Source organism: Aspergillus mulundensis (genome assembly GCF_003369625.1).
Source record: "Aspergillus mulundensis strain DSM 5745 chromosome Unknown scaffold_16, whole genome shotgun sequence".
Lineage (NCBI taxonomy): Eukaryota > Fungi > Ascomycota > Eurotiomycetes > Eurotiales > Aspergillaceae > Aspergillus > Aspergillus mulundensis.
The window spans coordinates 352821-368376 of record NW_020797904.1 but is presented as its reverse complement, the minus strand read 5'-3'; the positions used below and the strand labels follow the sequence as shown (position 1 = coordinate 368376).

At 54.5% G+C, this 15556-nt stretch overlaps 4 protein-coding genes across 4 annotated transcripts; 3 read left to right on the top strand and 1 right to left on the bottom strand.

The window, feature by feature from the left end:
* Positions 1-383: 383 nt before the first annotated feature.
* Positions 384-2401, top strand: DSM5745_10692 (uncharacterized protein; the record flags this gene model as incomplete). Its single annotated transcript, XM_026752708.1, has 3 exons — positions 384-494; positions 554-2109; positions 2170-2401. 3 exons carry the CDS (start codon positions 384-386, stop codon positions 2399-2401), a joined length of 1899 nt encoding a protein of 632 aa, XP_026598726.1.
* A 3497-nt stretch (positions 2402-5898) lies between these two features.
* On the top strand, positions 5899-7775 carry DSM5745_10691 (putative acetamidase; the record flags this gene model as incomplete). The annotated part of the gene is made up of 4 exons (XM_026752707.1): positions 5899-5939; positions 5986-6389; positions 6436-6906; positions 6952-7775. 4 exons carry the CDS (start codon positions 5899-5901, stop codon positions 7773-7775), a joined length of 1740 nt encoding a protein of 579 aa, XP_026598725.1.
* A 697-nt stretch (positions 7776-8472) lies between these two features.
* DSM5745_10690 (uncharacterized protein) lies at positions 8473-10434 on the top strand (the record flags this gene model as incomplete). The annotated part of the gene is made up of 3 exons (XM_026752706.1): positions 8473-9061; positions 9108-9600; positions 9648-10434. The coding sequence occupies 3 exons, from the start codon at positions 8473-8475 to the stop codon at positions 10432-10434; spliced, it is 1869 nt and encodes a 622-aa protein (XP_026598724.1).
* Positions 10435-12128: 1694 nt separating this feature from the next.
* Positions 12129-14274, bottom strand: DSM5745_10689 (putative MFS transporter Fmp42; the record flags this gene model as incomplete). The annotated part of the gene is made up of 2 exons (XM_026752705.1): positions 12129-13653; positions 13700-14274. 2 exons carry the CDS (start codon positions 14272-14274, stop codon positions 12129-12131), a joined length of 2100 nt encoding a protein of 699 aa, XP_026598723.1.
* Positions 14275-15556: the final 1282 nt, after the last annotated feature.

The window sequence follows — 15556 nt, the reverse complement described above, 5'->3', positions numbered from 1 at the left end:
TAAACGTGCAGTCGCATGCACTGTCATTTCTCGAACCGGTTCTTAATGGCCACAAAGACGCGGATGGACAACATGCATAGAAGCACATTGGGCTCTTTAAGCTCCCAATCATGCGACTGGCATGGTTTCAAGTCTTCAGCGCTTTGTCGCGGTGGCTTGAGTTGTCCAGTTGGGCTCCCCCGCAGTGGAGCAGCAGCAGCGCCGATGGGTGCCTGACCGCCAGACAATGATGCCTGTCAGAAGACGGACCTCCGTCTATATCACCTCAGCCTCTCTCTGAGACGGCTGATCCACCTTGCCTCTTGTCTGTGTCTACGGTGGTATATCAATGCGACAGTCGCTGCTGTCAGATGCCTGCGCTGTATCTCGAAGCCTGTCCGAACATGGCCTTCGCCTACGATCATGAGGCGGAGTTTTGGGGCGCGTTGATCAACCCCGATAAGAGCCCGTCGTCTCTGCTCGAGCAGCTCTGTCTGGGGATTGCTCAGATGATGGTATGTGAGTCGGATAGAACTTTCAAATTATTCGGAAGGCTTACCTATGATTGCGGCAGACCACGTTTGACAACGTCGCCATCCACGACCTCACCCCTGAACGACTGGCGCAGTTCTATCGAAAAGTCGGCGGCAACTACGATGTCCTCTTCCTTGAGACCAAACCATCTGCTCTATCATTCATATACCAGCGCCTCGGGTGCTTCCACAGCATACAGCCCTCCACCGACCCGTACAAGCCTCCGTCGATCCCCGCTTTGCAACCCCACGGCTTCGTGCGATGGCAGACGATCCAACTCTTGCTAGACCCGGACGAACATGTTTCTTACCTGCAGAACGCAGTGGAGCGGTGGGACATTTTCAGCCCTAACGGCACGTTGTTTCCAAAGACGATCCCCCGCGATGCGTTTCCGGCTGAGCCAGACCCAGAGATGATCCAGTGGCACGAGGCGGTTAGCCAGAAGTTTGAATTCGATTACTGGAAAAAAAACCTCATCAACACGTCTCCGAAGTCCAGCCCATATAACAACCAGTTCAATGCTCAGAAAGAGGCCTCGGCGGCGAAGACTGGCACATACCACAACCAGTTCAGTTATCCGGAGGCTACGACACCCAAGGAAGAAGAGTTCATACAGAACCACCACCCACGAGCATCGAGTTACCGCTACTCCGTACCCGCCGATGCGCAGCCCACCCGCCGGCATCAGAGACGCCAGAGCGCCGAGGTCCCTCAACCTTCGCACAAGCCGCAAAACAGCCTGCCCCGTCGCTCGGCGGAGTTCGTGAACGGATACGCCTCCCCGCGCGCCCCCTCTCCGCCGACATTACCAAACCATGCAGCCAAGGGTCGAGGCCGCGAACGCAAGACCTATTCCCGACCCGTCAGCCCCGAGCATATCCACGGCCATAGCTCCTCCGACGCATCATCCGAGGACTCCGGCACAGCCACCCAGGAATCCTTCTCGCCAGGCTACGGCCACCGCCGCAACCTATCTCCCCCACACGCGCCCCACGCCCGCCGACATTCCCACGAAGCATACTCCCGCCGACCACACCGCGAACTATCCCCAGACTCGCAACGCCGCTACGCATACCGCGAGGCATTCAACCCAAGCTCCAACAGACCCTACGACTCCGATAGCGGCCGCGGTCCTCGCCACCCGAGAGGGTACATTGACGAAGTGCGCCAGTCGCGCACGCCCGGCCCATCACCCAGCTACGCCGAGCCCGTCTTCCGCGAGTCCGCGACCGTCCCGACAAGCCCGGTCTACGGCCACGCGCACCCCCACCCCATCCACCCCATCCACCCGCGCTTCGTGAACGTCCCCAACCCAGGCCCAGCATATATGGTCCACCCGCAGGTCCAGGTGCAACCCGAACTAGACGCAAATGTCATGGACGACCCGCGCAGGAGCGGCTACCGCGGGAGCCAGACGCCCAATCCAAGCGGTAGCGGGGGTGGCGGCGGCGGCAGTGGGGGATCCTATCGACGGCCGCGGTTTGCGTCCGTAGGCGATTTTCAGCCGCCGCGGTGGTCGACTCACGCTGTGCATGGCGCCGGGCGCCCGGTTCCCCCGGGTATCATTGAAGCGGAGTACGGCCGGAGATCGGCGATGTATGATCGATGATCATGCGCGATCGGATTGTAGTAATGTTATATGTACTGACATTCTAGGTGTTTGGCACGGAGTCCGGCTTATGGAGATTTCCACGCGAAACGACATTACGAGCTGTTTAGTAGGATTCACGCTTTGGACAGGCGTTTGTTGGATTTGGTGTCGGCAGCGATGCCTACATTTGATGGCACTTCAGATCTCACACGGGCAGCGGGGTCTACAGAACTTGACTCAGACGCAGACTTGATTTTGATCACGGAGACATTCACGACTCACGACGACATGACATGACCGAACCGACAGGACACGACACGACAAAGGCTAGAGGGCGTTATGAGGGTTTCTTGCATATGCTTCCTTTTGCTTATTTTATTCTATTAGTTCCATTTGCTGCTTTGCTTTGCGTTGTATCTAGCGGGCTCGGTTCATCTTAGTTGCAATTTCTATTTCTACTCTGCCAACCACCGAGAATCCGCGAGAGGACTCTTGTACAGCACCACTACCGACGTACACCTCTGCTTTCTCTATAAAGGAACAAACATGGTATCTAACCATCCTAGGCCGGTCCCTAGCCCATGCATACTAAACAGGGACGCAAGGGACAACGAAACAATGTTCCAATTCCCGCTACAACTGCGTTACTGCACCCGCCAGCCACGATGACACAAAACCTCACACGTCAAAAAACATCCGAAGTCCCGACCCTACCTCCGCACTGCACTCACCTGCTCCGTTGGAGTAGGTAAAAGCACCTCGGCTCCGGGATCAAACTCCTGGCCCTGCCATTGGCTCAATGCAACGACCTTACGGAGCCTGGAGGACGAAGGAGAACGAATCCTGCTTGCTGGCTCCGCGTTTCTCGTTTCCGCCATGATCAGCATCTTAGACTACTTGGTCTTACTTGATCGAGCGGGGCGCGATGTAGAAGTCGAACAGAGGCCCTGCTTGTGCTAGGGTAAGGTTGACGTCAGAATGAGCGGGTCCGCGCAACAGTCCGCACGCAGGTATATGAATTATGATATCAGGCCCAGCCCCGCGACTTTCAGATGTGAGATATCTTTCTTCTAGTGCTGTGCGATCGATGTAGGGGCAATTGCGATCGCATTGATTGAGCCTCCATTGAAAACAGACTTTTCTGTGGCTGCGGCTGTTGACTTCGAGATGGTATGTATACATGCAATGCACCTGACGGAGTATACATCCTCTACCCCCGGCCTATCCATGGATTGCGGCGGCTGCTTTCCACCGATCCAGTCTATGCAGTTGCGCTCTGGGACCTGGGACTGCGTGGCGAGCCATGCCATGCATGCCATGAACCGGGGTTCTGCTGGACCATCCCGTCGCATTCACTCCGCATCTCCATCCATCCCCATCCCCATCCTCACCCTCATCCTAAAAGACAAATGCCGTCGCTAACATCCCTTTCCAGGCCCCGATTCCCCTCCCACTCGCCCTGTCCCCCCTCCAGCTCTTCACCACCCTCACCACCTCAAAACCCTCAAGTCCAAACCAACCCACACTAAACACCCGCCAAACAACCACATCCTGCAACTGCCCGAACAGCCTAAGCGGGGGCGCCATAGCCGGCATCGTGATCGGGTCGATCGCCGGCACGCTGCTGCTCATCTGGCTGTGGCGGAGCTGCATGACGCAGCGGACGATCCACGAGGCCGAGAAGACGGGCGCGCCGATTTACCCGGGGTATCCTGCTTCTACGTCTGAGACGGTGCGGCATCGCCGGAGGCGACGGAGTCCGGTTTATGGGGATGGGGATGCGGATTATGTGCGGAGGAGTCGGAGTGGTGGGGGGAGTGTGAGGAGGCCGAGGAGGGTTTATGTTGCTTGAGTTTATGGAGGGGTTTGAGGGCGATGGGTTTGAGGGCGATGGGTTTGAGGATGGGTGGTTTGGACTTTGCCTTGCTCTGAAAGTGATGACGACCCGACGACAGAGTGATGGCTTTGAGCTTGAGACTCTCGCGAGTACTGCTTGGAGAGATGGACAGCGAGATCGTTGGGCTGGGTATTCCTGCCGAATGCATGGGACTAGGGCTTCTTTTTATGCTTATGATTATGATTCACGCACATGATGGTTATGGCTTATTATAGGGAGATGTACTTACTAATGCGGTATATGACTGATGATTATGATGTATACTCCGTACTATCTTGACTTTGACGTCGCGAAGAATGTTAGGTGGTAAACTGGAGAAAGTTGCACCGAATGCTCGGCCCGATCTTCAGATGATCAGATGGAGATCGTGCCGGATGATTGAAGTGTGAAGCAGCAATTTGGCAGGTATCACGAACTATCCGCTGAAGTTCCCCAACTCATACAATTTAGACTCCAGAGACATGGTCAAGACCCTGCAAGTGCCTTGCATTGCATGCAGAAGTGGGTCGCCGGTAGGAATGCCCAACCTTGAAAGTTGACGGCCAGACCTACCTCTAGAATGTGCACGCTACTGTGCCTGATGGCTGGAGTGTAGGGAGCATGCGGAGCTGCAGATTCCCTCGCGCTTTGGGTTTGGTCGTGGTTTATAGTAACAATGCCTCGGCTTCGCGCGTGCGTTCTCTCTCAACCGACCGATCTGGGGATAGACATGGGTCCGCTGTGCAGTCTGTCCAACCAGTTGACAGTCGATTGTTGAATCGCATCGGCCTGGCGCCCTCTTGTCGTTGTTCGTTCATCACGCGGACGCGACTTATTACCTACCTCAGGCCAGAATCCTACCAGACGACGCGTACAGATCAGATAGCCGCGTATATAGCAGAACGAATCACCTTCTGAGTTGACACGTCTCCAGTATCTCGAATTCGTACCGGTACGAATTATCTACCAATCTCCACGCAATGGCCCTTGTCGAGACCCCTTTTTCTGGCAGCGCTTCTCGGGCGCCGTTCATCAAGACGAGGAAGTGCGTTCCCCAACAAAGGAAAAGTAGCATCCGTACGCCCTCAATTCCCAACCCCAGCTCCAATATGTCGCAACTGATGTATCCATGACGCAGAGATAACTGGCTCACCAGCCAACAGCGAAAACGACGGAAGAGCGCGTTATGGAGGTGTGTGATTTGCATTGATCGGGATCTTCATTGCGGCTGTCGCGGCCGTGGTCTGGTGGTTATGTGCGCATAATTGGTTGCAGGCGGGCTGAGTTGAGGGTTGTCGGCCCGTAGTTGATGATTGCTTGGGCGGCTCTGGTTGAAAGGAATTGGGCGTGCTCTTGATGGCCATGATGATCAAAGCAGATATTGGTGGGCTCGGGTGGGGAGCTGCCTGGAATCGTGCTGGTCTCGAGGTCTTCAAAGGCATGATGATGGTAGAATATGCGATATGATGATAGAAGACACTCGAGGATAGACACAGTTCACAAAACATTAGCGACGTCCGTTGTCAGTTTCGTAAGGTACTTGGAGAGTGAGTTGAAGAACAACTCCAACCGAGCAGCGGAACTAGAATCCCCGACCCTCGCCGGCAGGACCTTCCGCATTAGGAACCAGCCGTTTGCTTCGAGTCGGGTATCGCTGGGAGAAATCTTCTTTTCTCCACGATATCACTTAAAGAGAGATATCCTCAAGTCTTTCCGCTCATTCTCAAAAGGAGAGCACCGAATTCTTCAACTTCGTTTGACCGTTGGAACCCCGGATCTTGACGGTTGGTGCCCCGAGGCGCTTATCGGCGGGACTTATCGCTGGCATCTCCGCATCCTCCGCACGCATATAAAGGGCGCAGCGCCGGCTCTACCCCTCTTTCCAGTGTCGCTTCTTGTGCGCTGAACGGAGAACGCGATGCTTCCCCCGTTTGACTACTTCACTTATCGCCGTGTCCGGTAAGACCACGGTACCTGATTTTGGAGTGGCTGCTAACCCATGTAGGACCATCAAGCGCCAGGAACGAGCTACCCGGTTCGCCTCTCTGCCTCCAGAGTACCATGCCGCCTTCACACCGGCCGACAAAACAATAGTCAGCAAGCCAATTGAGGAGCTCGTACAAGACGTCCATAATGGCTCCCTTTCCCCAACCGACGTTGTTCGGACCTACGGCAAGGTTGCCGTGAAAGCACAAGAGAAGACAAACTGTATCACGGAAATCTTGCTTCCGGAGGCGGAAACCTGGGCCCAGACAGAGGTCAACCTCAAGGGCCCGTTGGCTGGAGTCCCCGTCTCGTTGAAAGACTCAATCCAGGTCAAGGGCTTTGACATCTCGCTGGGGTATTCCCGCCTGGCAGGGAAGCCGTACGCGGAAGACGGGCCCTTGGTGAGACTTTTGAAAGATGCGGGTTGGTATTGCCCTTGTGCTTGTCGGACAAGACTGACAGCTTGCAGGGGCCGTACCATATGCGAAAACGGCGCTCCCGGTGACGCTTCTCTCGTTTGAGTCGGACAACGCGCTCTGGGGTCCGTGTCTTAACCCTCATGTACCCCAGTACTCTCCCGGTGGCTCAACCGGCGGAGAAGGCGCTTTGCTCGCACTGGGTGGTCGCATCGGCATCGGCTCGGATGTTGCGGGCTCTGTCCGGGTCCCTGCTGCATGGAGCGGAATCTACTCCCTTCGTTGCAGCACCGGTCGCTGGCCAAAAAATGGAGTCAATACCAGCATGGCAGGGCAAGAGGGTGTGGCGAGTGTCTTCAGTCCCATGGCCCGGACGTTGAATGATTTGACCTACTTCACCCGGTCGATCATCAGCATGAAGCCGTGGAGGTACGACTACACCGTCCACCCCATTGTCTGGCGGGATGATGAGGAGAGCGAGGCCAAAGGCAAGAGGTTGAGGGTTGGGTTGATGGCATACGATGGTATGGTCCTTGTCACAGGGTGAAGTACCATACTGACCAATTCAGGCGTCATTCCCGCAACGCCGGCAATCCACCGCGCCGTCGCGACCACCGCTGCTGCTCTCTCCGCCGCCGGACATGAAGTTGTCGAGATCACACCTCCAGCGACTGCGGATCCGTTTACTGGCCTTCACCTTGCCTCTCAACTGCTCAACTCCGATGGCTGTGAAACATTCAACTCGCACTTTTACAGCTTCGAGCCGTCCGATCCTGGCGCCGCACAACTTTCACTGATTGCCAACCTGCCTCGTCCTCTGCGATACCTTTACTACCTCTTCGTGCGGTATGTTCGGCGGGACGATAAATGGGCGGCATTGATCCGGGCATTCGGCCCGAAGAGTGCAGCCCAGCAATGGAAGCTGGTCGCAAAGCGCGAGGCTTTCCGCTCAGCCTGGCACGCCTGGTGGGACGCAGAGCCACAGCAGTACGACTTTATCCTGTGCCCGGTCAACGCAACTCCCGCCCTTCCACACAAGGCGATGAAGGATGCCGTCTCGTCGTGTGGATACACTTTCCTCTGGAACCTGCTCGACTACAGCGCCGGCGTACTGCCGGTGTCGCACGTTGACCCTAAGAAGGATGCCCTGCCGGCCCCTTACAGGACAGTCCTGAAGCAGCTCGGGGCCAATCACGCTCTGGCGCGGGGTGCCTGGAAGCACTATGATGCGGCCAAGATGGCGGGGCTGCCGACGGCTGTCCAGGTGGTCGGCAGGAGATGGCAAGAGGAGAAGGTGCTCGGGTACATGGCGGCCGTTGAGGGAGCGTTGGAGAAGTTCTACGATCCGGTCACTGGGGAGGGAGGCAAGTACCCGTTGATTGAGCTGGATTGATGTTTGCGGTATAGAGCAGCATAATGACAACATAAATAACACCGCATAAGTCGTATTCCGCGTTGACACTGCCCGATTGTACCTTTTGGTGCCTTTTGCGGGTCCCCTAGAGCTCTCTCGCTGCGTTGATTTGTGCTTCTGCTCGGGCCGCCGGACATGGAGTCCACTTCGTCCTTTTGTTCGTACTGACCATTTCATGATGTCCTTTTGCAGCTAGCTGAGGTTCTCGTTTAATGCAATTATTCCGTGACAAAAGTATAATTTTCCTGGGCATGCAGGTCAGCCAGCTACATACTTATAAGAACCCTGGCAAGCAGAAACACCAGTGAAATCATCAGCGTGCCTGGGATGCGCCGGGCAGTACTTTGTGTCTTATGGGCCCTCCGCCCCCACTGATCAACGTTGGCGAAAATGAAGAAATGGACGAATTACGGTAATTTGGCGGATTGACCGGCTGCCAGTCAGAGGATCCCTCCCGTGCCGTCGTGCGGAAGTGATCGAGGCCTCCTTCTGTGCAAGTCCGAAACCCGTTTGATCTTCAACGTCACCCTTCCTGCCTTTCCCTCTTCTCTCCTCACCTTGGCTCTCCTCTCCTCAACTGCTCCAAAAGCAGGATGCTGCCCCCAGCATCCATCCAGCCCCTGAGCTCGATTGTCTACTCTTGACGAGTTTGACTGTCGACGGACAGGGCCCAGCCATGCCTCCAAAGCCCAGTCCTCAAGGCCGCAAGGACGGCACCATTCACTTCATCAACGCCCGACCGGCCTCGGAAACAGAGCGACTGGACATTAAACGCATGGTACGCGCCCACGTTGGGAAATGGCTCTCAACCCAGACCAAGGACCGAGCCGGTTCCGCCGTTGAGGCTGCCTACCCTCCTCCTCCTCCGGCTGCCACTTCCGCGGACCCCAACGCCGATGCCGCTGTCGAGATCGATCCTCCTTCTACCGATGCCTCGTCGAGTCCGTCACCGCCGTCCTCTGTCTCTTCTCCAGAGTGTAATTGCTCTGCAAACCCCGCACAGCCCATTTGCATCCCGCCGCAGACGACTGAACCAACTTTGTCGATTGTTCCTCGGACAATTATACCGGCTACAAACGCGCATACATGTCGAGAACAATGCGATGGTCAGGAGGGCTGCCGATGTGGCTTACCAGGAGTAGACGGGCCCAATCCTCTGTACCCAGGAGAATACATCGAAGCCATCGGCGCCGGCTGCCTTGATCCATTTCGAGTCTATACTACAAAATATGAGCCAGAGCTCATCCGGGCCTCGGAGGAGTACTGTACGTTCGCTAGCATATTGCCCTAGTGCTGGACTGACTCTGCCAGGTCTATCATGCCTCTGGCCCGGTCTTACCCCCGGACCATCCATTGCGAACATGAAATCGTGGTTCCCAATGTCGCTATCCGACCAGACGCTCTTTACCGCATTCCTGTTCGGCGCTCTCTCACATATGCGCGTTCAAGCGCTGCACGGCTGGATTCCGCGGCAGATGTTCCATGCACGCAAGCAGCGTATGCTGGAAACAGTCGAAATGGAGACTATCAAGCTGGTCAGTAGGGAGATAGACAATCCGTCGCGTGCGGTGTGCGATTCCGTAATCTGGAGTGTCGTCTGCATGGCACATAACAAGGCAGATGATGATTTGGCTGAGTCTCCTCCCCCGCCGTTTACTGCCCCGATGCAGCGATTGCAGTGGCTTGGTGTGTATGGTAGCCTTCGGCCGAACCTCGTCCACATTGGAGGCCTGATACAGATGATTAACCTGCGAGGCGGAATTGATAAGATTCAGCTCCCTGGTCTGGCTTCGGTGATATCCTTGTAAGTTTGGCTCATGCTATTTATGGACGACCTCACTAACAGCCAAGCTCCGATGTCGTAACCTCAACCACCGTTCTTGGGAGCCCAGTATTCCCCTTCGTTCCTCTGGAGCCAAGCCGCAGGGGCAAGACAATGCAAGACCTCCTAGAGTACACCGACTCCGAGGTAGACCAGTACCACGCTCAGTTCCAACAACTTGGCCTTCCGCGCATCTTCGCGGAAATCATCTGTGCCATGAACACGTATATCGCCCTCGTCGACAAATACGTCAAGGGTGAAAAGGGCTATGACACTTGCCTAGTCGCCGACCAACGCAATCTCATCCACTACAACCTCATCTCCGTCCCTCGTGCAGCCCTTCCCGGTCAAGACAGCATCTGCACCCAGCCCGAGGATATCATATACGAATCCTTCCGCCTCGCAACCCTTATCTACAGCGTTGGGGTTATCCTACCTCTCCCGGCGCAGAGCTCGCCGCTCGTAAACGTCGCCGAACTCCTCTATAATACACTTCTCCCTGCAATCTCCGCCCATACTACTCTCCGCCTCTGGGACACGCCCAACGGCCAGGCTGTTCTCCTTTGGATTCTTATGCTCGGCGGGATTGCGGCAACGCAGACTCCTCACCGAGCATGGTTCATCGCCACACTCAGCAGCGTCGCCGAAATCAACAGAGTTGCGTCCTATAATCACTTGAAACAGTATCTGGCTCGAGTGGCATGGTACTCCATGGCTTGCGATAAGCCAGGAATGGAGCTGTGGGGTGCTGTCGAGGATTATAGGCGTAAGGCAACTTGGCAGACTGAGCTAGTATATCAGAGACAGTCTGGGTGAGGGTTGACGCTCTAGTGGATAATCCCGAATTTCCCCTGCTGGCTTGACTCGAATTGGGAACTCTGCGAGATGACCTGATCAACCGGAACAAAGACTGTCACTTCAAGAGGCCGTCTCCCCTTTCCCCTCGGAATTGAGATATTCCAAAGCACGCCCATTCGGCTTCGGCTCGACAAACACATCAAGCAGAAAGGCAATTGGCGCCTGCGTGTTGTCGCCTCAGTCTGCCTCAACCACAACGGTTCCGCTCAAAATAGAGCCATACCTTGGTCGAGGTCGAGTTTCGCCTATGCCGGCTGTCGTCAGAAAGCTGCACCCCGTGGCCGTGGAAATAGGGCAAGCTACAGATGAAGACTTGATCTGGACCTGACCAATTCGAGGTACCCCGGCCAGTCTAGCTGTCTGAAAAACGGAGCGTGGACTACCTCTTCTGGCTAGCCAGCCGACCCTCCTTTTCCCGGGAGAGGGAATTATATCTATATATTCGAATAAAATGTGCCACCAGCCCGTAGAATATCATCTTGAGTGGCTACATATTAAACTACAACTTGATAATGAAACGGCCGGTGTCAGATATTGTCTGTATTGCCCTTTCTGGGAGACAGCCTTCGGCTCGTGAGTAGAAAACGAGCGCGGTTTGTTCTTAAGTTTGGTGCCTAGTTAGACGGACTCCGAATCCACCGGCTATGTGCCATTACATATATCTTGATGGGTTCAGCAGCGCGATACTCTGCCTAGGTAACCTTCAACCTATCTATCACCAACATGCTTACTATAGGTACGTAATGGTCCTATGGCCCTCCTCTTCTCTGCATCTGTTTCTTCAAAAGACAAAAGCAGGGCAGATATCACCTATAAAAATCTCTACACACCGGTCCTTTCTTTCTTGCTTACCCTATCCTAACTTATTCCGAGTCATGGCCGCATCAAACACTACGCTACCAACGTATCATCGAAAGTTAGTCCCCTCATAACTTCAAGCAAGGTCGCTATAACCCCTCAGGAGAATGGATCTTCGCAGGTAAGAAAAAGGATGGTGGGAGTTGTCGGTTTGTCGATTCGCTCTGTATAGCGAGCGGCCTGTGTCCACTGTACTGGAGGCATATATACATGACATGGGGATAAATGGATCGGATTGCAGAGACCGTTACCGGCACACCACTAAATAGTCTTTGCCGGTGTTGGACCTGAGACTATGTGGAGGGATGTGCCTAAGCTGGGTTGTCAGCACGGGCATATAGTGTAAGTAACTCAGTTGCTAGGGCTGATATTTACGGCTTCGTATTCCGTGGGCAATAGGTCGATAGGATAGGATCAATGGGCCAGTATTCCGGTCTGCTTATAACTCAAGGTCGATGAGTCACAACGGGTGAGTATTCTACACCGTGGCTCCTGACTAAGTATTCCCCTTCGCATCACCAGAAAATAGTATCATTTCTATATTCCAGACAACTCCAGATGCAGTGGAGTGAGTATGCTAGCTAGAATCTAATGTTGCAGAACGAAGAAAAAAAGACAAACAACAGGCTGAAACGGCGTATAGACATCAATCATCGAAGTCATAGCAATAGTATTATAGCGTAGTTTCTGTCCGCGCAGATAACGACCAGGTCCAGTGAGATTAAGCAATTTCACTTGCTTGGTCGCAAAAGTGTAAAGGAGTGGAAGTGCGGAAGACAATATGCTGGTTCTTCTCAACGAGACCTCACGCTCCCGTATGTAGGCGACTGCGGCCGTGGCCGGGCGGGTATCGAGCGCGGCGAAAGAAGAGGTTGCCGTTCCCAATCTTGCGTCGCAACGCCATTGTAGCTCGGAGTTAAGGTGGAAGTTTCTACCTGCGCTGGACCAGGTCCGGATTCGTTGGCCGCCATGACGGCCGCCTTGCGCCCCACGAATATCATGAGCGTGAACCCGGCCACGGCCGTGAGGCCAGTCAGGATGAGGTTAACTGGTATCGGATTACGATCGAAGACGGTAAATGTCAGCGCGTCGAGGCCTGCCTGGGAAAAGTTGCCTAAGCCTGCAACGCAGATGATCAACCCGTAGACCTTGCCGAAGGTGTGGAATCCAAACACCTTGGCGGCGTAGTCGGACACCGCCGTATAGTAGAACGGTCGGTAGATGACGAATAGTATTATATTGGCGTAAGCTGCAAGATAACTGTTGGGAATGCAGCCTAGCCCACCGATCAAGGTTGCAATTGCCGCCAGGACGAAGAGAACGAAGGGTGTACTGGCCGTGTCCAAAACGGTTCCAATAAATGGAACGGAACAAAGGCCACCAAGAGGCAGTAGGAAATCGAATATCTCGTTAATATGCCTCGCGTCTTCAACCGAGCCGAGTAACCATTCATATTGCTGTCTGATCGATGCGACAAAGTAGTTGATGCGTAGCATTTGCAGTACAGTGAATACGGTGATGAGAATGAACCATGGGGAGCGGATCTGTTCAATGGCAGAGTATCCATGCATTGCACCCCAGACGCCGCCAGTGGTGTGCTTTTTCGGGACATCCGGCTTTGGCTCAGTGTGGTTGATCTCGCTCTCGTTGACGTCCCGGCCGTCATGTAGTGCCAAGCCAAGATCATTCACCGTAGATGCGTTGTCATCATCGGCGAGAAGGTCCTGGATCTTGCTCACAATGTCTTGTCGATGCATCCGGCGATCATTTCGCTGTCTCTCGCCCTCGTCGCGGTCGAGGATGTGGTCGTCAACCCGATCCGTCACCTCCGCGATAATGTGATCTTCCGCCTGTTGGACAAGTTCTCCAGCGGTTTTGTATGAGGTTTTCGGCATGACCGAAAACTGTGCGATTATTATTAGTACAGGGACCACAAGGTAAATCAGGAAGAATTTTTGAGACGAGAAGCCGCCATCTGTCTTCTCATTTATAATCCGAAAGATCAAGAACAGAGCACTGGAGGCATCAAAAGCACCCGTCAGGGCAGAAAGGATCAGCCCGGAGCGCGCTGGGAAAGTGTTTGAAAGCTGGAAAGATGAAATGAAAATGAAGGGGCCTCCCAATGCTAACAGTAGGTAACCAGGGACGTAGGCGTCGAACGGCAGGCGGTTTGCCAGGGCGAGAAGAAGAGCTCCGATGAACAGTAGAGCACTTCCAACAATGCCGCAAACTCGTGGGCCATACGTGTCTAGAATAGTCCCTACTGGGAGCGCAGATACATTTGTGGCTACGGCCGCGATCGTGAACATGAGGTTGAGACTGCAGAATGTCAGTCATCGCACCTTGCGCAAGCTTGAGTGCCTACCTGAGTTCCTGCCGATAGCAGATGTCCTCTTCATCCAAACAATATTGATTGTAAACCCCTTCGCTAATGAACACAGGTTTGATCGCTGCGAACCCGAACACTATTCCCGCGGCAAAGAAACAGTATACCACGGCAACAGCCACCTGGACAACTCGCTTTACACTGCTGACCTCAAAAGCGCCAGTCGTCTCTAAATGCCCCCAGCTATCAGGGTCCAACTCGGCGGATTGCCTTGCTTGTGCCGCTTCCGCCGCTCGTTCGGCCTGGCTATGTCTCGAAACAAGAGACGCAGCTCTTGGGATAGGGTTAACTTCATCATCCGCGCTGTCCCTTACAGCCTGAGTCCAGCCCAAGCCGCCGTATGGGTTGAAGTTCAGGCGATGCCGCGAGGAGCGAAGATCAGTGGTGGACGGAAATGAGGACGCTACCGAAGCGTCCGGGAGATCGTGATACGATTCTTCGTCATCCTCACGGTAAGCACCGCGCCTAGGGCTCTGTTCACGGTCTTGAAGACGTCGGGCTGATGCTGGATTGGTTTCCCACGATTCCAAGTATGAAACTCGAGGGAGTGACATAACTGCCAGATTGCACCATTAACTCAATCAGAGCATCACCCAGTTGAGAGGATGCAAACCTCTAATTTCCGACCGCGGCCTTTCCTGAGGTCGGGGCCTTTTTGAAGGGAATTGGATGTCTAGGGATGTCTATTTCTCGGCCACGGTTTGGGGATCTTCTGACGCGGTTGTAATCTGGACTGACGGGAAGGTGCGGGGAACGTCCAAAGCCGGAGTTCTCTAGGCAATGCGGCGGGATATGTTATACAGAATGATCATACACAGGGTAAATAAAGGGAGAGCAGAAAAAGCAAAGCGATGATGCGATTGGCGCTGAAGATGATGGAAATGAGGCAAGAAACAGGGAAGAGCTTCCGTCGGAGTTCTTGTGACGGCGTCAGGTGACTCGGAGCTCCCCCGCATCGCGATTCCCATCTCAGCTGCCTTCCTGCTCCAACACCCAAGCTTCTGTTGATTCGTCAATTGGCACCATCTCTTTCGCTGACCAGCTGCAGCTGACTATCGCGACATGAAACTTGGACCTGCAGATCTGTACAACGACAGGGAGATTGCATTCGCTCGCTTCCATCCGGGAGCAGCCTTCAGCCTCGCTGGGCGATCCTATATGGCGCCCTATCGTCGACATTTGGCTCGTGCACTCTCGGGAGCAATAGCCCGTATGCCAGACCACGAGACGACGGCAACCTTCCGTAGGGACTGGCTTTCGTGGTTGGCGACTTCACCTGCTCAGTCCTGTCGGCTTTGCTTCAGCCGTGGCCAGTCTTCGAATCAAGACCGTCTTCGCCTGCTTGAGCGTATGTCCGCAGGACGGCGAGCACGGTCATCAGGGATAGGGATGGGCTGACGGATCCACGATGTCCGGAGTCCAGAGTCCAGACTGCACATAAACGGGATAATCACCGGTCGGCAGGAGTCGGCACTAGGAGCCGTTGACTTGACTGACTCAAGCTAAGCGACAATAAAGGTCAAGCTTGACTTGGAATGAGATCAGATGATGCGCAACCTTTCGGATCCTCCCAGCCGCGAGAGTTGAGCTAATGCAGCTCACACTGCACAGGGGTCACCAACGTCTCCGGGGCTAATTGACACCGTTAGGTACCCATCGCAAGTTGTTATTTGCAGGCCCGCTGCATGCGAATACGATGCATAGGCCGAACTCAATTCAACAGAGTCGACCCCTTAAAGGGCTGAGCGTCAAGAATATAAAGGAAACTCCGGACTTAACGTGCAATAAGAGGCGCCGGAATACTCCTGACAAGCTGAGAGCCTGAGCCCCAGTGAC